At 46.4% G+C, this 27877-nt stretch overlaps 1 protein-coding gene across 13 annotated transcripts in view; it reads left to right on the top strand.

Annotated features, from left to right (window-relative positions):
- srgap1a (SLIT-ROBO Rho GTPase activating protein 1a) overlaps nucleotides 1-27580 on the top strand; it is a 324530-nt gene extending 296950 nt beyond the window's left edge. For 4 of the 13 annotated variants that reach the window (XM_073058740.1, XM_073058745.1, XM_073058747.1 and 1 more), the window contains exons 18-22: nucleotides 1120-1199; nucleotides 14272-14452; nucleotides 15311-15448; nucleotides 17431-17764; nucleotides 22458-27580. In XM_073058740.1, the coding sequence (XP_072914841.1) occupies nucleotides 1120-1199; nucleotides 14272-14452; nucleotides 15311-15448; nucleotides 17431-17764; nucleotides 22458-22829 (1105 nt within the window). In that variant the 3' untranslated portion in view covers nucleotides 22830-27580. Of the gene's footprint in view, nucleotides 1-1119; nucleotides 1200-14271; nucleotides 14453-15310; nucleotides 15449-17430; nucleotides 17765-18731; nucleotides 18805-22457 lie in introns of all 13 variants that reach the window. The other 9 variants (XM_073058741.1, XM_073058746.1, XM_073058753.1 and 6 more) reach the window with 6 other exon arrangements.
- Nucleotides 27581-27877: the final 297 nt, after the last annotated feature.

Below are 27877 nucleotides of genomic sequence, written 5' to 3' on the forward strand. Positions count from 1 at the left end.
CGGCCACACCCCTGCCTGCCTCCATCCATCACCGAACTGCCACTTTCTACCAGCTGCATCCCTCCCCTCCCCCACTGAATTCACCTGTCTGTCATCTTTCAGCCAGGGCCTTTGGCCAACGATGCTCTGCTAACCTTATGACCTACTCTGAGGTAAACCTAACACCTTCCTCCTACATAGCCTCTATTTCTCTAACATCCACATGCCTATCTAAGAGTTTCTTGAATGCCTGTAATGTATTTGCCTCAACCACCACCCCTGACCAGGTGTTCCACGCACCAACCACTTACTGTGTAAAAGAAAACTTATCTCTGCCACTCCCCTATAAATTCATCTAATCATCATAAAATTATGTCCCCTCATATTAGCCATTTCACCTAGGAAAACGTCTCTGTCTATCTACTCAAACTCTGCCTCTTATCGTGTTGTACGTGTCTATGAAATCACCTCTCATTCTCCTTCCTTCCAAAAAGAAAAGCCCTAGCTTTCTTAACCTATCCTCATAAGACGTGCTCTCTAATCCAGGTAAATCTCCTCAGCACCCTCCCTTAAGATTCTACACCTTTGCAAAGCTTCCTGGCTCACTACAGACCCTCTCCTCTGTATCCGGCCATCTCCCTCTCCACTCTCAGCCCTGATGTAGGGTTTTGGACCAAAACATCGACAATTCCTCTCCCTCCACCGTTGCTGCTTGGCCCTTTGAGTTTCTGCAGTTTGTTGCTCCAGTTTCCAGCCTGTCTCTAGAATGTTTTCATTCCTCTGGAACAGCAAGTCCAGGCAGTTAGAGGATGCGTCTAAAATGGTGTAAGAGGAGAAATGAGAGTGGAATTCCAGAGCTCAGGATCTAGGCACTGGAGGCATGACTGGTGGTGGTGGAACAATTAAATCTGAGGGTGTTCAGGAGATGGGAATTAAAGGGGCATAGAGATTTCAGTTGGACTGAAGATCAGAGAGGCACACCATGGAGAGATTTGAATATCGTTTGAATATAGTTCGATTGTTGAACAGAAGCAGCAGGAGAGAGGGCACAGACAGCAGAGTTTCAGATGACTTCATGGCTTGGGCAGGATTTGATATTTTGAGGAGTAATCCTGTTCTTTTGTCCATCCTGCCCCACAGCGACAGTCCGTACAGTGAACATGGGACTCTGGAGGAAGTTGATTTGGATACGGGTGTCGAGACCCACACCAGTGAAGAAGGTAAGTGTCCATTTGGTAGTGCAGATCAAGCCACGTGTAGGTATGTATAGCCATGGGAGTCAGATGTCTATAATCTCTCCATTTGTGAGTACTAAATGGATTCTGTAAGAGAATCACAAGAATCAAGGTACTGGGGCGACCCCACTTTCTGCACAGGTGAACCGGCTCACAAATAGCCAGCGCGCGGGGGGAGACTTTGGTAATGCACCTCTGACGTCATTTCCGCCTGGAGACGGCGGGCGCTAGGGATTTAAATGCCAGTGCCGCGAAGTTTGAATAAACGAGTTTCGAAACGACTTATCATCGACTGTGTGTAGTACATCGCTACATTGGTGATCCCGACGGTCCAAACGGGATTTGGACCAAAGATGACCGACTCTTCATCTCTTCACGCAGTTTCGCTAAAACTGCTGACTTTCTGGACGCTGCGACCAAGCGTGTGGTTTAGCCAAGCAGAAGCCCAGTTCCAGATTCGGCAGATATCCTCTGATTCCACGCGTTACTATCACGTGGTGAGCGCCTTTGACCAGGAGACGGCCGCCCAGGTTGCGGATTTCATACAGTCGCCCCCGGAAGAAGGCAAATATGAAGCATTCAAAGCGCTGCTCATTGGGACCTTTGGCCTCTCATGGCGTGAGTGGGGTGTCCGCCTGCTTCACCTGGATGGTTTGGGAGACAGACTGCCGTCAGCATTGATGAACGAGATGCTGGCCCTGGCTGACGGACACAAGCCCTGCCTCATGTTTGAGCAGGTATTCCTGGAGCAACTGCCCGAGGACATACGCCTGCTGCTGGCCGACGCAGATTTCAGCGACCCCCGGAAGGTGGCGGCCTGGGCAGACGTGCTGTGGAAAGCCAAGAGGGAGAGTGTGGCGTCCGTCGGTCAGATTACCAGGCCACGCACCCAACAGCAGACCAGACCAGGCCCGGCAGGGGGGCGCACACAACACAGAGGCAGGAGTGAGGAGGCCAGTGAACAGTGGTGTTTCTACCACCAGCGGAGGGGCACAGAAGCCCGCCGTTGTCACCCGCCCTGCAAGGGCTAGGGCCAGCTGCCGCTAATGACAATGGCAGCTGGCCACCAGGACAGCTGGGACAAACAGTTGGGACGCCGCTTCTTGGTCGACACCGGAGCGGAAATCAGCGTCCTGCCCCCGACGGGGTACGACACCCGCAACAGGAAGCCAGGACCACCCTGAGGGCCACAAGTGGCAGCACGATATGGACCTACGGCACCCGCATAGTGCAGCTGCAGTCCGGTGCCAGCCGGTTCACGTGGGACTTCACACGGGCCGCCGTGGCCCAACCACTCCTGGGGGCGGACTTCTTGCGGGCTCACAGCCTGCTGGTCGACTTGCAAGGGAGAAGACTGCTACATGCCGAGACTTTCCAGACGTTCTCCCTGGGTGAAGCCAAGTTGCCGGCCCCACACCTGGACTCCATCACGCTGTTGGACAACGAATTCAGCAGAATCCTGGCGGACTTTCCATCGATTCTGGCACCGCAGTTCACGGCAGCCATGCCCAGACACGGGGTTCAGCACCACATTCCGACCCAGGGACCACCCCTCCATGCCCGCGCACGAAGGCTCCCCTGGGAAAAGCTCTGCCTGGTGAAGGAGGAGTTCAAGAGGATGGAGGAATTGGGGATCGTACAGAGGTCCGACAGCCCATGGGCCTCCCCCCGCACATGGTGCCCAAAGCAGCCGGGGGTTGGAGACCATGCAGCGACTACCGCAGACTGAACGAAACTACAACTCCAGACCGCTACCCTGTGCCACACATACAGGACTTTGCAGCAAACCTGCATGGGGCAAGAATCTTTTCCAAAGTAGACCTTGTCCAGGGATACCATCAAATCCCGGTGCACTCTGAAGACATCCCAAAACAGCACTCATCACCCCGTTCGGCCTGTTCGAGTTCCTCCGAATGCCGTTCGGACTGAAAAATGCCGCACAGACGTTCCAGCGGCTAATGAATGTGGTGGGACACGACCTGGACTTTGCGTTCATCTATTTGGATGACATCCTTATAGCCAGCAGTAGTCGTCAGGAGCATCTGTCCCACCTCCGCCAGCTCTACTCCCACCTGAGTGATTTCGGCCTGAAGATCAACCCGGCCAAATGCCAGTTCAGTCTCGATACCATCGACTTCCTGGGCCACAGGATTACCAAAGACGGGGCAACACCTCTGCCTGCCAAGGTAGACGCGATCCGCCACTTTGCCCGGCCCAACGCAGTCAAAGGCCTACAGGAGTTCGTTCGTATGGTGAACTTCTACCACCGTTTCCTCCCCTCAGCAGCCCGTATCATGCGCCCTTTGTACACCCTAATGTCGGGTAAAGGCAAGGACATTACTTGGGACGAGGAGGCCACGGCCACTTTCGTTAAAGCCAAGGAAGCCTTGACAGATGCCGTGATGCTGGTGCACCCCAGAACGGACGTTCCGACCGCACTCACGGTGGACGCATCCGACACAGCAGTCGGTGGGGTGCTGGAGCAGCTCATCGAGGGGCGCTGGCAACCCCTGGTGTTCTTCAGTCAGCACCTACGACCACCCGAACTCAAGTACAGTGCTTTTGACCGGGAGCTGTTGGCACTGTATCTGGCAATCCAGCATTTCAGGTATTTCTTAGAGGGTAGGCTGTTCACCGCGTTCACGGACTACAAACCGTTGACCTTCGCATTCACGAAGGTGTCCGATCCCTGGTCGGCTCACCAGCAGCGACATCTGTCCTACATCTCCGAGTACACGATGGACATCCAGCATGTCTCAGGAAAGGACAACGTCATGGCGGACGCACTCTCCAGACCAGCTGTCCAGGCCCTGTCCCTGGGTGTGGACTATGCAGGACTGGCGGAGGTGCAGCAGGCAGACGATGAGATGCCCAGCTATAGGACCGCAGTCTCGGGTTTGTAGCTGCAGGACTTTCTCGTAGGCCCAGGTGAGAGGACCCTCCTGTGCGACGTGGCTACTGGCCAACCTCGCCCCATCGTCCCGGCAACCTGGAGGTGGCGAGTTTTCAACTCCATACACGGTTTGGCATGCCCATCTATCAGGACAACCGTCCGGCTGGTCTCCAGCAAGTTCGCGTGGCACGGACTTCGCAAGCAGGTCAATGAATGGGCCAGAACGTGCACGCAGTGCCAAACAGCCAAGGTGCAGCGGCACACTAAATCCCCGCCGCAGCAGTTCGAACCCACCCACTGGAGGTTCGACCACATTCATGTGGATATCGTGGGCCCCCTATCAGTGTCCCGAGGAGCGTGGTACCTCCTAACTATGGTAGACCAGTTCACGAGGTGGCCAGAGGCGGTCCCGCTCACCGACACATCTGCCGATTCCTGCGCCTGAGCACTGATTGCAACCTGGGTAGCACGCTTCGGGGTACCAGCCCACATTACCTCCGACAGAGGTGCCCAGTTCACCTCCAGCCTGTGGTCGGCTGTGGCCAGCCTGTTGGGAATGCAGCTACACCACACAACTGCCTACCACCCACAGTCGAACGGACTGGTGGAACGCTTCCACCGTCACTTGAAGTCGGCTCTCATGGCCCGCCTGAGAGGACCTAACTGGGTGGACGAGCTTCCTTGGGTTATGCTTGGAATTCGCACAGTGCCCAAAGAGGATCTGCACGCCTTGTCGGCCGAGTTGGTGTACGGCGCACCCCTGGCCATCCCAGGAGAGTTCATACCAGCCCCAAGGGGGCAAGAGGAAGAACCCGCAGCAGTCCTGGTCAGGCTACGTGAAAGGCTCGGCAACCTGGCCCCCGTACCGACTTCACAGCACGGACAGACCCCGACCCATGTACCCAAAGACCTGCAGGACTGTAAGTTTGTGTTTGTACGAAAGGGCGGACACCGGGCACTGCTACTGCGTCCATATGAGGGGCCGTTCAAGGTGATCAACAACAACGGGTCCTCATACGTTCTGGACACTGGGGGGAAAGAGGAGGTTTTCATGGTGGACCGACTCAAACCAGCCCATGTGGACTTGGCACAGCCAGTTGAGGTTCAGGCACCGCGGCGCAGAAGCAGACCTCCCAAACAGAGGCTGATCCAGACTGTGGACATTGGGGGGTGTATCGCCGGTTCTGGGGGGGTTATGTGGCGACCCACTTCCTGCACAGGCAAACCGGCTCACAAATAGCCAGCGCGCAGGGAGAGACTTTGGTAATGCACCTCTGACGTCATTTCCGCCCGGAGAGGGCGGGCGCTAGGGATTAAATGCCAGCGCCACGAAGTTTGGATAAACTAGTCTCGAAACGACTTACCGACTGCGTGTCGTCTCTAGCACTGTGTGTAGCACATCGCTACAGTACATTTATTATCAAGTATGTATGCAGTGTACAACCCTGAAATTCATCTGCCCACTGACAATCTCGAAACAAAGAAGAACCATGGAACCAACCCATTCAAAGAAAAATATCAAACATCAAACCCCTACCCCACCCCCTGTGCAAAGAAATCGTGCAAATGAAAACAAAAAAACAAGCAAAAATATAGAATGTAAAACACAAAATCAAAAGGCATATTTCAGTTCAGTTCAGCTCAGTGTTAATTATCTGCAGGCCGCTCGGATTCAAACATCTACCTGAAGTCGTACATAAAGGAACAACCAGAACTAGAATACATCCTGACGAAGGGTCTCGACGCGAAACGTCAACAGTCCTTCTCCCTATAGATGCGGCCTGGCCTGCTGTGTTCCACCAGCATTTTGTGTGTGTTGCTAGAATACATCACCTTGTTTAGATAAGACTATAAAACAAAGGAGCAGAATTAGGCCACTTGGCCCATCGAATTTGCTCCACCATTCCATCATGGCTGATTAATTACACCTCTCCACCCATTCTCCTGCCTTGTCCACGTACCCTTTGATGCCCTGACTAACCAAGAATATATCAACCTCAGCTTTGAATATACTCAATGACTTGGTCCCCCACAGCCACGTGGAAATGAATTCCACAGTTTCACTTACCTCTGGCTAAAGAAATTTGTTCTCATTTCTGTTCGAAGTGGATGTCCCTCTTTTCTGGACATCCTCTGGTCCTGAACACTCTCACTCTAGGAAATATCCTCTCCACATCCAGTCTGTCTAGGCCTTTTAATATTTAATAGGTTTCAATGAGATCCCCCTAATTTTTCTGAACTCCAGTGAGTACAGACCCAGAGCCATCAAGCACTCCTCATACATTAACCCTTTCATTCCTAGAATAAATCTTGTGAACAGTCGCTGGACCTTCTCCAATGCCAGTACATCTTTTCTTAGATAAGGGGCCCCAAACTGCTCGCAATACTCTTAAGTGCGGTCTGACAGTGCTTGATAAGGTCTCAGCATTACATCCTTGTTCTTATATTCTAGTCCTCTCAAAATGAATGTTAACGTTGCACTTGCCTTCCTCACCACCAACTCAACCTTCAAACTAACCTTTAGGGAATCCTACACAAGGACTTCCAAGTCCCTTTGCACCTCTGATTTTTGAATTTTCTCTCAAGTTAGAAAATAGTCTACACCTTCATTCCTTCTGCCAAAGTGAATCTCCCAACACTATTTTCCATCTGTCACTTCTTTGCCCATTCTCTCAATCTGCCCAAGTCCTTTTGCAGATTCCCAGCTTCCTCAACACTACCTACCTCTCCACCTATCTTTGTATCATCTGCAAACTTGGCCACAAAGCCATCAACTCTATCATCAAATCGTTGGCAGATCCAAATGATGAAAAGAAGTGGTCCCAACACTGACCCCTACGGAACACCATTTGTCAATGGCAGCCAACCAGAAAAGGCTCCCTTTATTCCAACTCTTTACCTCCTGCTAGTTAGCCAATCTTCCATCCATGCTGATATCTTTCCAGTGATAGCAATCCTGTTAGGCAGCCTTGTGTGTGGCATCTTGCCAAAGGCCTTCTGAAAATCTAAGTTATCGGCATCCTCTCATTTTTCTTTGGCAATCCTGCCTGTTATTTCCTCAAAGAATTCCACCAGATCTGTCAGGGAAGATTTCCCCTTAAGGAAACCATGCTGACATCTGCCTGTTTTACCATGTGCCCCCAAGTACCCCAAAACCTTCTTAATAACCAACTGTATTGAGGTTTCCATCTTCCCAATCATTGAAGTCAGGCTAACAAGCCTATAATTTTCTTTCTTCTACCTCCCTCCCTTCTTAAAGAGTGGAGTGACATTTGCAATTTTCTCGTCCTCTGGAACCATTCCTGACGGTTAAATATAATTTAGAGTGAGAGATGTCTTGACCTGTGGACAATACATTTGAAGTGGTCATCATGTAAGAGCAATACAGTGATAATACAGGTCCTTTGGCCTAACCAGTCCATACTGACTCTGTTTTCTACCTAGCTAGTGTCAATTTCCGACATTCAGCCCATACCCTGCGAAGCCCTGCCCCTCCATGTAAATGATACTATTGTACCTGCCTCACCCACATCCTGTGGCAGCTTGTCCCATATACTCAACACCCTCTGCAAGAAAATGTTGCCCCTCAGGTGCCTTTTAAATCTTTCCCCTTTCACCCTATGTAAACTAATGCCCCAAGGTTTGCACTCCCCTACCCTGGGGAAAAGACTGTTACTTACCTGTGCTAACTTCTCTACTCGTTGTACAGTGGTTGAGAGGGCAGACTTCTTACAGAGATTGTCAACTGATCGAATGTTTGCGTTGATTTGTTGTGTACTGGCACTTAACTGCTATTGGTTATCATCATAAAGACGTACATGTTAGGATTAGTAAATTGTTGGCATGCTACGTTGACATTGGAAACATGGCAACACTTTCAGGCTGCCCTTAGCACAATCCTCAGACTGTGCTGATCGTTAACACAAGCCACACATTTTACTGTGTGCTTTAATGTTTCAATATACATGTGACAAATAAAGGTAATCTTTCATCTTTAGATTGTGAGGAGACCAGGTTACAGTTAATGGAAGAAAATTGCTCTGGGAGCTGGTAAATACTCAAAAATGAGCTCCTTCTCAGAATCAGAATAATGTTTATTATCATGGTCACTGTTGACTAGAAATTTTTAAATCTCATGTCATTTACTTAAATTAATTTATTGACATTAAATTGGCAGCTGCGCTGGGCAGGTACCTGCAGATTGTTACTGCTGGCTTCTAGCTTACAAGGCCAGCAATGGAACTACAATTCTACTGTCATCTACCTCCGGTTACCATGGTGATTTATAATTGCCTGAGGCAATGTTAAGTGAATTCATACAATCTGTTTTCTAGGAATCAAGAACAAGGGAGATAGTTAATAGGAACTTGAGGAGCAGGTTTTTTTTTTACCCAGAAAGAGCTGTATATGGAATGAGCTGCCAGAGGAAGAGGTAGAGCAGGTACTTTATCAACATTTAGAGCACACTTGAATATGGAAGATTTAGAGAGATATGGGCCAAACACAGAAAAAATGGGACTAGCTAAGATGGACACTTTGGTGAGCAAGAACGAGTTGGACCGAAGGACCCATTTCTATGCTGTATAATTCTAAAACTTTAAATTATAAACCGGCTGATTACATGACCTCTTCAGTTGTTCTTCCACCTGTTGCACTTGCTTTGACATAATGCATTACGCACACACTTGAACTCCTGTGGAACTGTCTCTACCAGCAGCCACTTTATGTGCTGGAGTTCCTGGTCAGGTAGATCGCCCTTCGATTGTCCAACATGGAGTTGTTGAATAATCGAGGCAGTCAGTTGATTTCAGTTTGTTTGACTGATTGGTGTCGCTACAACAACCTTGCACCCCACATCAGCAAGACCAAGAAAATGATTGTGGACTCAGGCTGGGAAAGTCAGGAGAACACACAACAGTCATCTTCGAGGGATCCACAGTGGAATGGCTTCTGGTACCTGGACATCATCATCTCCGAGGATCTAATCTGGGCCCAACACACTGATGCAATCATAAAGAAGGCATGACGGCAGCAATACTTCATTAGGAAACACAAAGTACACTGCAGATGCTGTGGACAAATCAACACGTACAAACAAGCTGGATGAACTCAGCAGGTCGGGCAGCATCCATTGAAAGGCGCAGTCAACGTTTCGGGCCGAGACCTTTCATGTGTCCTGACGAAGGGTCTCGGCCCGAAACATTGACTGTGCCTTTCAACGGATGCTGCCCGACCTGCTGAGTTTATCCAGCTTGTTTGTACGACTTCATTAGGAGTTTGAGGGGAGTTGGTATGTCACCAAAGACTAGCAAATTTTTACAGATGCACTGTGGACAACATTCTGACAGGTTTCATCACTGCCTTGGTTGGAGGCTCCATGCATAGGTTGAAAAGTGCAGAGGGTTAGAGACAGTCAGCTTCATCACAGGCACAACCCTCCTCACATCAAGGACATCTTCCAGAGGTACTGCCTCGAGAAAGTGACATCCAACATTAAGGACCCTCACCATACCCTCTTCTCATTACTACCACCAGGGAGGAGATACTGGAGCCTGAGGATGCACTCTGAAATGTTTTAGAAACAGCTTCTTCCAGTTACCATCAGGTTTATGAACGGTCCACGAACCCATAACACTACCTTACTATTTTGTTCTTTTTGAACTATAGTTTTTTTTTCAAGATTCAGTGGATTGCAGTTAATTGGATAATTAGGTCAGCTGCTTATTTGGGACAACTCTTAAAGACCAACAAACAAAAATTAATAGAGAAAATAACCAGGATTCCCTTTGTTTACTTGGGGCACTTTGCCATTGTGGCACAGGAGACTGTTGTTGAACAGTTTCTAACTAGCATCAGTCATGTGAACTTGTGTGGCTGTTAGACACTACACCACGCTTAGAGTTTTTAAATAGTGTCAGTTGTGTGTACTTGTGTTCAAAATCAGTGATAGTTGGCGAGATTAAGTAGTAAAATTAGAATTGTTTTGCTTACTGCAGTTTCGAGCATTCAGGCTTGGAAGTGCCAGAATCGACTGGGAGTGAAAATGAAATGATTTTACTAGTTCAACAAGTTAGGAGCTATGAAAAATTTGAAGGCATCAGTAATTATCTTAAATGTTGCAATGAAAAGGAAGGTTTTGAGGATGTAATCATCGAAAGCATTGTATGAAGGCAGTCCATTATCTGAACTAGGTGTCATACAGTCAATCAAAAGAACATGGCAGCACACAGGTTATCAGTCATATCCGGTGATGACAGTGAAACCTGTGTGGGAGAGTTTTTAAAGTGGAAAAGCCGTTGCACTGAAAATGGGAATTGGAAGTCGAATTGAAATAGGTGACTACTGGGAAATCCCGCCTCTTGTGGACGACAGACAAAGGTGCTCAATGGAGCGGTTGTCAGGTTCACTGATGTAGAGGAGGCTGCACCAGAATCATTGGATACTGTAGATAACCCCAACATACTCACGGGTGAACTGTCACCTTACCTGGAAGGGATCCTGAGTGGTGGTGAGGGAGGAGGTGTACGGACATTTGCAGACCCCCAAACAGTCCCATTCTCCTGCCTTCTCACTGTATTATCTGGAACTGCTAGGAGAAAGGGAAGCGAGAGAAACAGTTGGAATTTTGGAGGAACCTGGAATTGTGGGTGTAGAAGGAGGAAAGGACTAAAGTTAGGAAACCGTCTTGCATGAAGAAGTTGCAGGAAGTTTGGAACAGAACTACTAAGTGCCCGGTGACACAAGAGGTGACAGGTGCTGGCATCCAGAGCGAAGTGCAAACTGCTGGAGGAGCTCAATAGCCAGTCAGCGTCTGTCGTGGGAAATGGACATTTCAGTTTGCCTGGACTAAATGATGGAGGTGGGGAGTGAGGGGAACAGGAGTAGGAGCTGGCAGATGATAGGTGGATCCAGGTAAGAAGGGTGACAGGCAGCTGGAGGAGGGAAGAGTGGAAATAGTGATGGGGTGAGAGTTGATAGTTGATGGCAACATGATGGAGACTGATGAGGAAGGAGGATGGAACATGGAATTAAGTGAAGGAGGTGGAGACGGGATAAGGTACCAGGTCAGCTGTTAATATTAATTCAGCAAAGATGCATAGTGGGCTGATGTTTATGTGACATTAAGTCACAGGTCATTAAAAGCATCAAAACTAACTGACCTTACCAGTTTTGGTTCTGCTTTTTTGACTTTTATGGCACCCGAGGTCCACCTGGTGGTTCTGTACAGAACTGCAGTGTGCGGTAATAACTCAAACCTTAAGAAAGTTCAAAGAAGTTTATGATCAAAGTACAAATATGTCACCATGTACTGGCCTGAGATTCATATTCCTGGAGGCATTTACATGAAAATCAAAAAATACAATAGAATTTATGAAAAATATTATGCATAACAAAGACTGACAAATAACCAATGTGCAAGAGAAGACAAATCATACAGATATTAATAATACAAATAAAGTAAATAAGTAACACTAAATTATACAGTTCTTGAAATTGAGTCTGTAGGTTGATGGAATTAGTTCAGCATTGAAGGGAGTGAAGTTATCCATGTTAGTTCAGGAGCCTGTTGGTTAATGGTGTGGGACCACCTGCCCGATGGTGGTAGCAAGATGGGTGATGGACGCTGTTTGCTTGTGCCAGTGCTCCTTGCAAATCTGCTCAATGAATAAGAGGATGGAGAGGATGTCTCATGTGGTGGAGGGGTTTAGGACCAGAGGTCACAGCCTCAAAGTGGAGGGATGCCCCTTTAGAACAGAGGTAAGGAGGCATTTCTTGTGCCAGAGGGTTGTGAATCTGTGGACTTCATTGACACAGATGGCTGTGGAGGCCAAATCATTGGATATATTTAAAACAGAGGTTGATAGGTTCTTGATTAGTCAGGGCATCAGAGGTTACAGAGAGAAGGCAAGAGAATGAGATTGAGAAGGGTAATAAGTCAGCCATGATGGAATCTGCGCAAACTTCTAAGAAAGTAGAGGCACATAAGTGATTGCCCAGGGAGGACCCTGATATGGTAACACCAAGGAATTTCAAATTACTGACCCTCTCCAGCTCCAATCCCCTAATGAGGACTGCCTCATGGACTTTGGTTTCTCCCTCCTGCAGTCAATAATTAGCTCTTCGGTTTTGCTGATGTCTTGAGAGGCACTCAGCCAAATTTTCAATCTTCCTCCGATTTGCCGATTCGCCACCATCTCTGATCCGGTCAACAACAGTAGTGTCATCAGCAAACTTAACGATGGCATTGAAGATGTAATTAGCCACACAATCATAGGTATAAAGCAAGTAGAGTGGGGGCTAAGCACTGCTAATGGTGATCGTGGACAAGATGCTGTTGCCAATCCATACTGACTGCCGTTTGCAAGCAAGGAAATCTAGGATCCAGTTGCACAAGGAAGTATTGAGGCTTAGGTCTTGGAGCTTACTGATTAGTTTTGAGGGGATGATGGTACTGAATGCTGAGTTTTCAATGAAGAACATCCTGATTGCATCTTCACTGCCTGATGTTCCAGGCCTGAGTGACGAGCTAATGAAATGCATCTGCTATTTACCTGTTGTGACAGTAGGCAAATTAGAGCAGATCCAAGTGACTGCTCGGGTACGAGTTGATATGCTGCGTGACCAGCCTCTCGAGTCACTCCATCACAGGAAGTGTAAGTGCTACTGTACGATAGTCATCGAGGCAAGTTGAAGACTCTTGAGTGGTCCTCTAGCGTGATAAAACAGACTTTGAACCTCAGAATCTACCTCATTACAACTGTGCATCTTATTGTTTACCTGCGCTGCTCTGTAGCTGCTAAACTTCATTCTGCATTCTGTTATTGTTTTACTTGGTTCTGCCTCAGTGCGCTGTGTAATGATTTGATCGGTGTGAGCAGGATGCAAGGCAAGCTCCTCAGTATGTCTTGAAACGTGTGCCAGTTCCAGCTCCTTTCTTTCTATTCATTGTGCCAATAAGCCAATACATCTTACTTACAATGCAACGAATGTTTGCCACATATGTGGAGTGTTTGAGAGGCTGCTGCATAAAATCCAGCCCCTCAGTGTCTGGTGACAACAGCACCATAGAGGGTGGCCTGTGCTCTCAAAAGGCTTGACGATAATGCACTGAGTGCTGTTGCTCCTCTCATACCCTCTCCTGTGCCAGTTCTTACATCCTGATGACTATAGGAATGTGAATGCTGGCAAGCATATTCAGAAATCAGACGTGCAAAGGGACTTGAGAGTCCTCATGCAGTTTTCCCTAATGATTAATTTGCAAAGGAAAAGAATTTCAGGATGTACATTATATATGTTTCACTGACATTAAATGTACCTATTGAATTGAAACCTATGAGGTTGAGTCAGTGAAAGCAAATGCAATGTTAGCATTCATTTCGAGAAGACTAGAATATAGAATCAAGGATGCGATACTAGCGCTTTATAAGGCATTGGTCAGACCGCACTCTGGGTTATTGAGAGCGGTTTTGGGCCATTGTCAAAGATGTGCTGATTTTGGAGAGAGTCCAGAGGACGTTTATGAGAATAATCCAGGGAATGAAAGGGTTAACGTTGGATGGCTCTGGTTCTATCAGACATTCAAACATTGATCCTTCCATTCCCTGGATCATGAGGTTAGATGAATGAGGGGGATCTTATTGAAACCTACTGGATACTGGAAGTCCTAGATAGGGTGGATGTGGAGAAGATGTTTGCAATAGCGGGAGAGTCTAGGATTGGAGGGTACAGCAGAATAGAAGGTCATCCCTTTATGACAGAAGTGTGAAGGGAATTTCTTTAGCCAGAGGGTGGTGAATCTGTGGAATTCATTGCCACAGTCGACTGGGGAGGCTAAGTCATTTGGGCATATTTAAAGCGGAGTTTGATAGGTTCTTGATTAGTGACAGTGTCAAAGGTTAAAGGGAGAAGGCAGGAGAATGGGGTTGAGAAGGGAAATAAATCAGCATAATCAAATGGCAGAGCAGGTTTGATGGGCCAAATGGTGTAATTCTGCTCCTATGTCTTCTGTGATGGTGTGAGTTCTTCTGTGGTGCACCCAGCTAATTTGGGTAGTAGATATGATAAGCGCATCGAGTGACATCCCCCTCAACCAAGGGAAAGAAAATGGAGTAATATTGAAACAGATGCAGTAGCTGAGACAGCATGCCTGCTTTTCTTTTTCAGAGGGTGAACCCATCGAAGCAATAGCCAAATTTGACTATGCTGGGAGGTCTGCTCGAGAGTTGTCGTTTAAGAAAGGCGCTTCTTTGCTTCTGTATCACAGAGCTTCAGAGGACTGGTGGGAGGGGCGGCACAATGGGGTGGACGGCCTCGTACCGCATCAGTACATCGTGGTGCAAGACACGTAAGTGATGTCCGCCTTCCTTAGGCATACGCTGCCCTTATTGGTTGGAGAGCAGTTAACCCATCACTGCGCAGGAGCATACAACTTCGTTACCGGAGTAGGCGACTTGCCCCTTTAGTTCTGTCCTGCCATTTATGAGAGTGTTGTTGATCTGACAGCAACCTCACCTTCTCGTTCCTACACGCCTGCCGCAACCTTTAGCCCTCTTTCTTATCAATAATCTGCCTACAGCTTCCTTAAAAATATTGAAATCCTCAGTTTCCACTGTCTTTAGAACATTGAACACTACAGCACAGTACAGGCCCTTCAGCCCACCGTGTTGTGCTGACCATTTAACCTACTCTTAGATCAATTCGACCCTTTCCTCCCAAACAAGCCCTCCATTTTTCCTTCATCCATCTGCCTATCTAAGAGTGTCCCTAATGTATCTGCCTCTATCACACCCCATCACTGTAACCTCCTGTGAGGCTGGTGGCGCGCTGGTGTAGCTGTCAATGTAATGCTTTGCAGTTCCATTAACCCGGGTTCCAATCCATCTTTATCTGTGGGGAGTTTGTACACGCTCCCCATAACTATGTGGCTTTTCTCGGGGTGCGCTGGTTTCTGCTCACATCCCAAGGACAGATGGGTTAGGATCAGTAAGTCGTAGGCACACTATGTTGGCACTGGAAGCATGTCGCTGCTTGCGGGCTGTCCCCAGCACGGCCTCGGATTGTATTGGTTGTTGATGCAAATGACGCATTGCACTGTACGTGCGACAAATAAAGTTCATATTTATTTACAAAGTAAGTTATTTTTAAAGTTAGTTTAAAAGTAATTTCTTTACCTTTGAATTCACCTGGCTGCGTTGACTTTCAGGGATGACACGTTTTCCGACACGCTAAGCCAGAAAGCCGACAGTGAAGCCAGCAGCGGGGCCGCAACAGAAGACAAGTTGTCCTCAAAGAACGACATCAGCTCTCCTACTGACCGCATTCCAGATGTTTACGCAGCAAGGTCTGAATCCATTTCACACTCAGCTGTGTATACTGTTTCTTTCACAAGGAGCTTTCCAGTGTGAAGTTGGGATGGAAGTAATCTTACAATAAGACCATAAGGCGTAGCAGCAGAATTATGCAGTTCAGCTCATGGAGTCTGCTCCACCATTTGATCAAGGCTGATTTATTTTTTCTCACAACCCCATTGTCCACAACGCATTGGCACTTACCTGTACATCTTTGGATTGTAGGAGGAAACTCAAGCACAGGGCTAATGTACAACCTCCTTATGGACAGTGGTAGGACATCGGTCACTGGCGCTGTAAAGTGATTGTGCTCACCACTACGTTACCATGCTGCCCCCTAGTGTTCCAGCAGCCTAAATTCATGAATCGGGATCTTGAGTTGAAATCTCACAACAGCTGTGACCTTTATGTTGTTAATTAAATAACTCTAGAATAAAAAAAAAGACTTGTTTTTGTTTTTGTATTCATTCTGCAGGATGTGGGTGAAATTGGCCAGCACTGAATACCTACCCATAGTTGCCCTTGAGGTTGTGGGCTGTGAAATGCTGCAATATCAATATTGTGACTTTGCACGATGGACTTTTAGGGAAAAATCTTTTAGGGGGCAAAAGTTTGGGGTAACATGAGGGGGAACTTCTTTACTCAGAGAGTGGTAGCTGTGTGGAACGAGCTTCCAGTAGAAGTGGTAGAGGTAGGTTCAATTTTGTCATTAAAAAAAAATTGGATAGGTATATGGACAGGAAAGGAATGGAGGGTTATGGGCTGAGTGCAGGTAGGTGGGACTAGGTGAGAGTAAGTGTTCGGCACAGACTAGAAGGGCCAAGATGGCCTGTTTCCGTGCTGTAATTGTGACATATTTTTTAATATATATGTTGTATATGAAATTTGCTCTCCCTAACCCAATTCTAAATTAGGACAGCACTGAGGAAGAGCTCATAGAAACTCACCCAAAATGCTGGAGGAACTCTGCAAGTCACTCACTACTCTGTGTAAAAAAAACCCTACCTTTGACATCTCCCTTATACTTTCCTCACTTACCTTAAGCGGATGTCTACTGCTATTGGCAGCTCCTTCCAAATACTCATCGTTCATTATGTGAAGAAGCTGTCGCTGGTACCCCTTTTAAATCTCTCATCTCTGATCTCCAACCTATACGTTCTGGTCTGTAGTGCCCTCTTCCCTCCAGCTAGTCTCACAAAAGATAACTTGAATTTAAAAATCCTTTAAAGCCTCAGGGCTCCCTGAGGACAATGAAGCATTTTGTGTGAAGTGTTGTGGTAATCTACAGGAGTACTAGTCGGGAGGATTTAAACCAGGCGAGAGGCTGAAAGTGATACAGAAGTCAGTAACATCATGTTGAAATGGATAAAGAGGGGCAGGGCACATCGGGGAGTGAGGAAAATCTGTGGGATTCAATGCAGATACAGTGGACAAACTCAGGGTGTTAATAGGTGTACACTGCAGCGCGGTGGTGGACTGGTTACTGTAATATTTTATAGCACCCGCTGTAAGATTGAGGTTCAATCTTAAGCTGCTTGTCAGGAGTTTTGCATGTTCTCACTGTGACTGTGTGGGTTTCCTCCAGGTGCTCTGGTTTCCTCCCACATTCCAAACACATACGGTTAGGGTGGTAAGTTGTGGGCATGCTGAGTTACCACCAGAAGCAAGACAAGTGCTTGTGGGTTGCCCCCAGCATATTCTTGAACTCTGCTCAACCCAAACAAAACTTCTCACTATATGCTTTGATGTTTTGATGTACATGTGACAAATAAAGCTAATCTAATCTAAAAGAATGGCACAACATTGTAGGCTGAAGGGCTACATTGTTCTATGTTCTGTGGTCTTTACCTCCTTAGGATAACCCCCAGTGCTTCCCAGCCAATAAACTGTTCTGAAGCCAGGTTGGCATTGTAGACTAGTCAAGCACTTGTGCAAAGAGGAATGGCCAACATCTTTCTTCTTTCTCTTTGCTTAGACAGAAGAAGAGGTCAGAGCTCCCAGCCAGCAGGAGACCGTTGAGAGCCAGCGAGGGCCACTGTGCAGTGCACCCAATGCACGGCTTAGTAAGTAGCTCAGGGGAGAGTGGCCCATTGATCACGCCTTCCCACGCCACCTCCCGCCTTTTCCTCCAGAATCGCAGCGTCACGGTTGACAGTCCAGAGCGTCGACATCGAGGGGTTCTTCCCAACATTAGCCGACATGAGGGTGTCAAAAAGATTGAGAGTCCACCAATCAGAAGGTCTGCATCCTCGGGTCAATACACCAGCTTCAGTGAGCATAAACCTCTGGACCCCGAAACCATTGCTCAGGTCCGTGCATGACTTTTCTCTTTCTTCTGCTTTTATGTTTTAACTTTTTCAGCGTTAAAGCCTCAACCCTTTCCAGCGCTCACAGTTAAAGCATTAACCCTTTCCAGCACTCACAGTTAAAGCATTAACCCTTTCCAGCACTCGGTGTGAAAGCCTCAATCCTTTCCAGCACTCTCAATTAAAGCATTAACCCTTTCCAGCATTCAGTGTTAAAGCATTAACCCTTTCCAGCACTCGGTGTGAAAGCCTCAATCCTTTCCAGCACTCTCAATTAAAGCATTAACCCTTTCCAGCACTCAGTGTGAAAGACTCAATCCTTTCCAGCACGCTCAATTAAAGCATTAACCCTTTCCAGCACTCAGTGTGAAAGACTCAATCCTTTCCAGCACTCTCAATTAAAGCATTAACCCTTTCCAGCACTCAGTGTTAAACACTCAATCCTTTCCAGCACTCATAGTTAAAGCATTAACCCTTTCCAGCACTCAGTGTTAAGAAGCAACCCTTTCCAATAGTGTTAAAGTACTAACCCTTTCTAGTACTCAGTGTTAAAACATTAACCCTTTCCAGCACTCAGTGTTAAAGCATTAACCCCTTCCAGCACTCACAGAGTAAAAGCATCAACCCTTTCCAGCACTCAGTGTTAAAACTTTAACTCTTTCCAGCGCTTACAGTGTTAAAGCTTTAACTGTTTCCATTATTCGCTGCAATGTTTACTGAACCTTTTGCTATTCAATGCTGGCTTAGTTTTCAATTCTATTCTGCTTCATTTGTTCTACTAATTTCAGCTGACCATTTATTGCTTATTGCCTCATGGAATCAAGAAAAACGAAGCACAGGTTGGGCACAGAAGGAAGCCATTCAGCCCATCAAGTCCATGATGACTCCTAATAGTCCTTTTTCCCTGTCTTTTCCCTAATTTCCTTCAAATTATTCTCCCACACGCAGTCTCGTCTTACCTTTTATATAGGAAGGATGTGGAGGCTTTGAAGAGGTTTGCCCGGATGCTGTCTGCACGCACTTTAAGGAGAGTTTGGGCAAACGTAGGTTGTTTTCTCTGGAGCGGTGGGGGCTGATGGGGAGGCCTGGTAGTGGTTTATAAAATTATGAGAGACATAGATAGTCAGCCAGCACTTTTTTCCAGGGTGGAAAAGTCTAAAACCAGAGAGCACGCATTTAAGATGAGAGGTGGGGAAGTACCAGGGAGATGTGCAGGACAAGTTATACCCAGAGTGGTTGGTGCCTGGAATATGCTGCAAACGTGACAGAGGCATTTAAAAGCCTCCTAGACAGGCACGTGAATACACAGAGAATGAGGTTCCCAACCTGAGGGCCAAGGACCTCTGGATTAATGGTAGGGGTCCATAGCATAAAAAAGGTTGGAAAACCCTGGTATAGATGGAAGAGATTAGGTACCATTAGGTAATGTAGTTCAGCACAGCGCTGTGGGTTGTAGGTGTTATTCCTGTGTTGCTCTGTGTTCCATGTCCTATGTCCATTTCTCCTTTGAAAGTAGTCATTGACACTGTCTCCTGTATGCTTATCGACCACAAAACTGGTTTCCCCATATAGTCATAGAGTAATACAGGCCCTTTGGCCCTACGGTTCCATGCTGACCATCATGTTACAGATCCCAGGTAGTATCTTTGCAACATATCTCTCAGCATCCAAAGACCTTTTCCCTTTGGACCTGGTGACTTGTCTACATAGCCGGCCATTCGAATTCCTCCTCTCCTCAATATCTCATTCACCTTGACTTTAACTGCTTCTCTTCCTTGGTATGGGTGGAATAAAAGTTATCGTCCAACATCCCTGCCACACCCCGTACTCCCATTTGTCAGTCTCCCTTACTAGCCCCTCCCCCACCATTCTGTCTATTGAGTGTAAATTTCTGAACATTATTACAACTTCCTAAAAACAACTTGACGAGAGACCACCTAGATAATTTATGTTAGGCCTACTGATGGGTCCAACTTTGTTTGATCTTATTCAAGATGTACTGCCGAGATAAATACCAGAGCGTGAATAGAAGCTGAACTTTAAAATGCATTCTTGAAAATGAATTTATTTCTTTTCCTGGAAGCTGGAAAATGCTCTGATCTGTGATGATTGTTTATATTTTCCACAGTATGATGTCAACACAAGCACTTACACCAACCTGATGGTCAAAGTGAATGCTGTGTACATGATTGTATGCTCTGCTTTATTGGAACTGATGTGAAGCCACTGTTCTCATCTGGAAGAACTTGCTCCTTCACCAAATACTTGCCCCTTCCCACAATTTTTGAGAGCCAGCCCTTTCTCATAGCAACCATATTCGGCTAAATATTTAGACTTCCCATTCCCATTCTGACATGTCTGCCCCTGGCTTCCTCTGCTGTCATGATGAGGCCAGCTTTAGGTTGGAGGAAAATTTCATATTCCGTTTGAGTAGCCATGTCATGATATTGAACTTATAACTTCTGGTCATTTCTCCCCCCTCTGTTCCCCATTTTGGTTCCCATCTCAGACCGGCTCCTCCCTCTGGTGTCCCTCCTCTGTCCTTTTTTCCCAAGGCCCACTGCCTTCTCCTATTAGATGTCCTCATCTTCAGCCCTTCACCTCCTCATAACCCTCTCTCCCCACCTACCCAACTTCACCTGACATCTGCCAGCTTGTACTCCTTCCCCTCCCCCACCTTTTCATTGTGGCATCATTCCCCTTCCTTTCCAGTCCTGATGAAGGGTTTCGGCCCGATGTTGATTTCCCAGCCCCCATCTGCTGAGCTCCTTCAGCCCTTTGTGTATATATTCAGTTTGTTTACGTTCGTGACAAATTATAAATGGTCTTTCTGAGGTCATATCGTGTCCAATGAACTCCGTATCTTGAGCAAGGAATTTCACTAATGGTATTGAGGTGGTGGGAATAAAAATGTCCATGCTTCCAAATCTGGCACACTCTCCTAGTTTCAAACCTGCTTCCTAATCTCCTAGACCATGCAATCCTCACTTCCGTCACTCTTCTTTTGAGATGCTTCTTCAAGCCCAAGCACCCACAATCTCCTGCTGCAGCTGGGAGTCCAACTTCTTCCGGACATTGCAGGATATCTCAGATGCTATACAAATGCGGACTGTTGTTGAAGAATGGCCCAGAGCCTCACCTTGCCAGTGGGAAGGGGCTCAAGAGGCAAATTAGTTCACTGGGTGAACTCTCGGTAATTTTTCCACCCTCTGACGCAGTGCCGAAAGCCAGTGATCAGCAGAATTTATCTTCCGTTAATATAAAAAATAGACAAAATTAATCCCTGGAGTTGCCTCTTCAAAAGGAAGGAAAAGGCATTTTTGTTTTAAAGTCGATTTTATTGTCATATGTACATCTATTTACACATGGGTGTAATGAAAACCTTACTTAGGCAGTTTCATCAGCACATAGCATCATATCAGCAGCATTCACAAGAAAAACATTAATTAAACATAAATTATACACAATTTTACTGTAAGGAATGCAATTAGAACAAAGAAACGAAGTTCAACGTAGTACAAAGTTATGAAAGTGATCATAGTGTTGCCATGCTGGAGGTTGTGCACCGCGCACAAAATGCTGGGGAAATGCAGCAGGTCAGGCAGCATCCGTGGAGGGAATAAACAGGCGATGTTTCAGCAGAAACCCTTCATCAGCATTGGAAAGGAAGGGGGAAGAAGCACAGGAAGCTGGTGAGGGGGAAGGAGGACAATCTGGCAGTAAGACCAGCTTGAAGGAGGTGGTGTGTGGGTGGGAGAGGGGGATGATGTGAGAAGTTGGAATGTGATAGGTGGAAGAGGTAAAGGGCTGATAAAGTCTTCCGGGGAGGAAAATGGACTGTTTATTCTTCTCTGTAGATGCTGCCTGACCTGCAGAGCTCCTCCAGTATTTTTTGTGTGTTCCTCAAGAGTTCCGGCATCGACAGAATCTCTTGGGGCTGGGGTTGTGTCAGTTGCTCCAACAAGCAAATGGTTGAAGGGAAGTAGCTGTTCCTAGATGGTGGTGCTGGGACTTCAGGCTTCTGTAACCCTTCCCGATGGTAGCTATGTGAAGATACCATGGCCCAGATGGGTGGGGATCTTTAATAATGGCTGTTGCCTTCTTCAAATATCAACTTTATTCACCATAGCCATTTACATGTATTAGCAACTTGTTGCTGTATATTGATGCGACATGCAACGATTGCTGTCGGAGTTCAGAGTTCAATCCTGGGGGGTCCTCTGCAATGAGTTTGTACTTGTGGAACGTGTGGGTTTCCTCCCATCATCTGAAGGCATACCAGTTAATACTGTAGGTCACTGTAAGTTGTCCCGTGATGAGGCTTGGGTTAAACGGGGGTAGCTGGCAGCACAGCTCAAAGGGCTGCAAGGGCCTATTCCGCCCTGTGTTTCTAAACAAATAAGTAAAATGAAAACAACAACATTCATTGAGTATAAAGAATTATATAAAAATAAAGTTGCAAGTACAGAATAAAATCTGCATAAGTACCTAAGTATCAGCATGTATGTACAATGTAAACAGCATTGTAAAGGCAGTTTGAAGGGTTTACAGTGCAATGTAATGATTGTAGGTGGGCAGGGATGATGTATTGGCCTGAGCGAAGTACCAGCTGTGGCCTCTTACATTTGTGAGTGTTTGACTTCACCGTGATGCAGCCACAGAATACTCTGATTTGTATGTGTGTTTGCTTCCTCAGCAGGACATTGAAGATACAATGAACACAGCACTGAATGAGCTGCGGGAACTGGAGCGCCAGAGCACGGCCAAGCACGCGCCGGACGTGGTCCTGGACACTCTGGAGCAGAAGAAGGGCGGCCTGGCCTTGGACTCTCGGAGCCCCCAGCGCTCCACTGCGCTGCCCAAGAGCACCGAACCATCTATCCGGCGCAGCACGAGCTCTTCCAGCGACCCCGTGAGCACCTTCAAGCCCGTCCTGTCGCCCCGAATGGGGGTGCAGCTCAAGCCCCCTGCCCTACGGCCCAAGCCTGCAGTTTTACCCAAAACCAACCCCAGTGTGGGACCACCATCCTCAGTTCAGTCCTCCACAGATAAATCTTGCACCATGTAAAGAAAGTTAGCCTGACTTGATATTGGATCAACATCACTGGCAAGGATAAAGCCAGGAATATTGATATTGTAATGTTTATAATTGGAGATGTATTCTTTCAGTGTTAGAATATATGTCTCAGTAGTTAATTAACAGGGCATTTGAATTCCATCTCAAACAGGACTGTTTTGATGTGCAACTTAGCAATGTTAACAAGACTTGAATCTTATGCTGCAACAGTTTACTTTTTTTTAAAAACTAAAAAGAGAAGAAAGTTAAGGGGGGAAAAACATCAAAGCTTCCCCCACCTCTTCTCTTCAGGCTGATAATTTAAACAAGGAGGGGAATGGCTCAACGTTTTTCTTTTCCTCTTAGCTGAGAACTGATGGGAATAGGACTCATTGTTAAAGCAGCCTCGATGCTTTGAGTTTGGTAATGACTTCTCTTCCTTCCCGCGCTCTGTGAACATTCCTTTGGCCTTGCTGATGGGTTTGCAATGGAATGAGCCACCAAATAACCACTCGATGAGCTGCTGTAAGCGGTCATTTTGGGAATGTGCTGATACCTTTCCTCTCCTGTTCCCTCAGCCTCCTGCGTAGGCTGTCCATTTAAACCCTATGATTGCGCCACAAAGAAAGTCAATCGTCTGGTTTATGTTGAAGAATAAACAGGGCCTCCCCTAGTCCAGTGAGGCTGCGCCCTCTTGTCTTGCCAATGCTTTCTGTGCTGCTGCTGGAAATCTGAATCATGAACAGAATATTCTGGAAATACTCATCAGGTCAGGCAGCATTTGTGGAGATTGAAACTGACTTGGAGTTTCATAAGAACTAAGACAGTTTAGCCCTACAAGTCTGCTTCCTTAGTGAGCCAAGTTCGTGTGGGAATTCAGTGATTTTGAACAGTTGTTGTTTGGCATTGTGTTCTTCAGCCTCATGCTCAATTGATTTAAAAATATTTATTGCATCTTGGTCTCTGTCTTCTGTGACCCCAACGTCCCACCATTCTCTAGTTCTTGCTCTTTTTCACTCCTACAGAGCCCCTCAAAACCTACAAAACAACCCACACTGCAAATTGCCCAATCTTCTCCAGCTGGGAATGATGCCCCAGAATGCATCAGGAGAGGAACGTCTTCAAGGGGAAGGAGTGAAAATTAAAATAACCAATAAATTCAGTCATCTCTAGGCTGGTATGGGGAATCCCAAGAGTTTGCCATCAGTTGATGATGAATTGACATGCTCTCTGATTTACAGCTCACTCATGGCAAAACCATTGTTGTATTGGAAGGTGATGCAGTGACACAGTGAGTAGACCGACTGCCTCATACCTCCAGAGGCCTGGGTTCAATCGTGACCTTTGTTGCTGTGCATGGGTGGAGTGTCAGACCTCGTTTTGAGGTGACACTGAAGCGTAGTGATTAGCATGGCGCTATTACAGCACCAGCGAACGAGCTCAGTTCCCACCATTGTTTGTAAGGAGTGTGCTCCGGTTTCCTCCCTCATTCTGAAGACCCATGCATTAGTAGGTCCATTGATCACTGGGTGTAATTGCGTGACGTAGGCTGACTGGGTCGAAAGGGCCTGTTGCCGTGCTGTATCTTTAAAAACGGGTTGTACGGCTCCGACTCTATCCTCCACACAGCAGCTACTTTGAGGAATTAGTTGCATGCATACAATGCAGTGCCTCGCTTCCTTACTCCGAATGATCGACAAGTCTCACCTTTACCTCCTGTGCTGCATTGCTCCACGATCTGGTTGGGCCCAGCTTATAGAGCAGTATATGAAACTAGCTTGTCTTTTCAGATCACGATGACTTCACCTTAGACAGTAAGAGATGAGCTGAAGGGTTTAAATTTACCTCTGTGGCAGTGAGAGCTAGCCCAATAACTTACATTTTTTAAAATTTAGTTTTAATTCAAAATAATCTCCTTATCCCATATTCCCTCTACCTACCCTTCCATTCTTCAATATGATGCCCACACTGAGTTATCTAGCAAGGTACCTTGGTGCTCCTTCTCTGTCCCTTCCTCCCATGGTCCACTCTCCTCTCCTATCAAATTCCTTCCTCTCCAGCTCTTTACCTTTCCCACCCATCTGGTTTCATCTGTCACCTTCTAGCCATTCCCCTTGCACTCCCCTCACCTTTTTATTCTGGTACCTTTCAATTTCCTTTCCAATCCTGAAGAAGGGTCTCGGCCTGAAACATCGACTTTGTTCATTTCTGTTGATGCTGCCTGATGTGTGTGTGTGTGTGTGTGTGTGTGTGTGTGTGTGTGTGTGTGTGTGTGTGTGTGTGTGTGTGTGTGTGTGTGTGTGTGTGTGTGTGTGTGTGTGTGTGTGTGTGTGTGTGTGTGTGTGTGTGTGTGTGTGTGTGTGTGTGTGAGATCTTCATATTTTTTGCTCCAAGATATCCTGTGACTTCACTATCCGCCCTTTACAAAGGCCTTGATTGACCCCAGTGTGACTGCCTGATCCATTCTGATCAGTTTGGAAGAAGATCCCTCAGTATCTCCTCACTTTGACTTGACTACCCTTTGAAACAATTTTGAACACAATTATTCACGTGGCTCATTTCTCTGGTGTAGAATGCAGGATATGTTCACACAAGCAGGCCTCACAAAAACATCCCAGTAATATTGGCCCCCTTTTACTCACTACGTGCTTGAATAAGCTTGGAACTACATTGTTTATAAATGTGTTTAACCATTCACTCAAACTCAGATCAACACAAACAGGTCCTCTGGGGGCAGGGGTGGACTATGTGGAACCAGGTTTTATCGTTCATAAGTCAATCTTTAATCCCCCACCATCTGACTCGTTATGTGTGTTGAGTTCACATACTCGTTGCACAAAGTTTTTACCCTTCTCCTGCATCCGGCGATTTGAGGAAAAAACTTTGCAGTGTTGTTTTCAAGGATCAAAGATAACTATGTTTTTCATTGGTTACCCCGTGTGTTTCTCCCAGAGATTTTTTGATGCAGAACAGTGTTCCCCACCCCCCCAGTCAGAAGTATTTGTGAATGATCCACTAGTGATTCAGTCCAGCAAACCTAAACCAGCAGATCTCCCTTTAACCACTCTACCCCAATCCCTCTACAGCACCTGCAGATATTTCAATACGTTTAATGTCAGGGAAATGTATACCATATACATCCTGAAATTCTTTATCTTCACAAATATCTCAGAGCAGTGCCCCAAAAAATGAAAGACAGTTAAACATCAGAACTCCGAACCACCCTCCAGCTCTCCCCTCCCACGCACAAGCAGCAGCAAAGCAACAAGCTTCCCACCCCCACCAGTAAAAAAGCATCAGCGCCCCCCACCGAGCACTCGAGCGTGCAGCAAAGCATCAATAAAAACACAGACTTGCAGTACCCCAAAGACTACTCGTTCACCCAGTCATTCGACATACCACAGGCTCTGTCTCTCCCTAAAGAGGGAAAGAGAGGTTCCCGTTTAACAGCGAGAGGGGAGACATGACAAATAACTCGCTGATTTACGATGTTAAAAGTCTGTTGCGTTGCTTTTTCCTTTCTCATCTACCTCCAGAATTCTACTCATGATACAGTTTTGTTGTATCCAAGGGTGATAATGTTTCAGAAAGCTGGGTGATTGAGTTTTCTGTCTCCCTCTCTCTCAATCCCTCCATCTCTCTTCCTCTCCCTTTCCCTCTCTCTTTTCCTCTCTATCCCTCCCCCACTCTTAACTCTCTCTTCCTCTCCCTCTCCCCCCACCAACCCCAGTATGGGGTCAAATGAAGAAGCCCCTCCTACAACCCTGGTAACCCCGATCTGGTCTGAGACTGGAATTTATCTGCAGCAAGTCAACTAAACAGATCTCACGCTCTCTTAACCTACGGCAGTGCCTGGCGTCTCACTCCTGTTGTGTAAGGGTCTGCCTACTCGATATTTCACTGTACTGCCTACCTTGGCTTCTGAAGGACAGCCTCAGAGATTACAGTCATAAAAAGCTAGTATATCCAATATCTGGTAACGGATTTTACCTGGACGTTTACCTTAAGATATATGTTCATTTTTGTCTGCCATTGTTTTAATGAATGGAATTTAGTACTTTTTGAAACTTTTTATAGTTTCCACCTTTGTGTGGCCTTTGAAAAAAGGCTATAGTACCTATAGTACAGAGTTTACGTAAATTAATTTAAAAACAGATTGTAAATCAGCCACAAAGGATTGCAACTTTGTACTGCTCTGAGATTTGTATATTCAACTAACAAATATACTGGACTACAAAAATACTCCTTGTGCATTCTATTTAGCAAAAACAATGTATAATAGAAGTTAATAAAATTAATAGAGGTTAATAAAGTTTTCTGGGTGCATTAGCAGGATATAATACATAGTTCAAAGCTGCTTTTAACTGCAGCTTGTGGATTTTTAACAGGTAACTGATGACGGCTACAGACACTACAACATACCATCTGCCTATTTCAGTATTGCATTTACTGCCATCTGAGTTACAGATAGAGTGCTGTGACCCTCTTGTGTCAATGTACATCTGTAGTATGTACATGTGAAAGTGCCTTTAAGCCTTTAGAGGAACTTGAGCCTTGGTCTATACTGTTGCATTTCTGTTTTCATTTCTCAACCAACTTGGTAGTTTAAAAGAAAATGCAGTTGTTGACAATGTACCGCTGATCAGTTGTGACAATGCACTTTTGTGTATAGTACTGTACATCTGGCATGTAGTGTTACCAATTTCAGTATACCTTCAGATTTGTTCTAGAAGCATCTTTCTAATAAAGGAAGTTGATCCATTTGTTTTGGTCTTGTTTATTCAAACGCCTCTTCATCTTTCTTTTAAGAAACTTACAACCTCATTTCCAATGCATGAGTTTTTCCATTTGGATTGATTGGAAACCAAAAATACAATTCTGAAGACACGAGACAGTGCACATGCTAGAACCTGGAGCAAAAGAAACCTATTGGAGGAACTCAGCGTTTCGAGCAGCATCTGTGGGGACAGGAATTGTTGATATTTCAGGTTGCATCCGGACCCAACACATCAACAACTGTTTTCCCCAACAGACACTGCATGACCTGCTGAGTTTCACCA

This window comes from Hemitrygon akajei, chromosome 10 (genome assembly GCF_048418815.1).
Source record: "Hemitrygon akajei chromosome 10, sHemAka1.3, whole genome shotgun sequence".
Lineage (NCBI taxonomy): Eukaryota > Metazoa > Chordata > Chondrichthyes > Myliobatiformes > Dasyatidae > Hemitrygon > Hemitrygon akajei.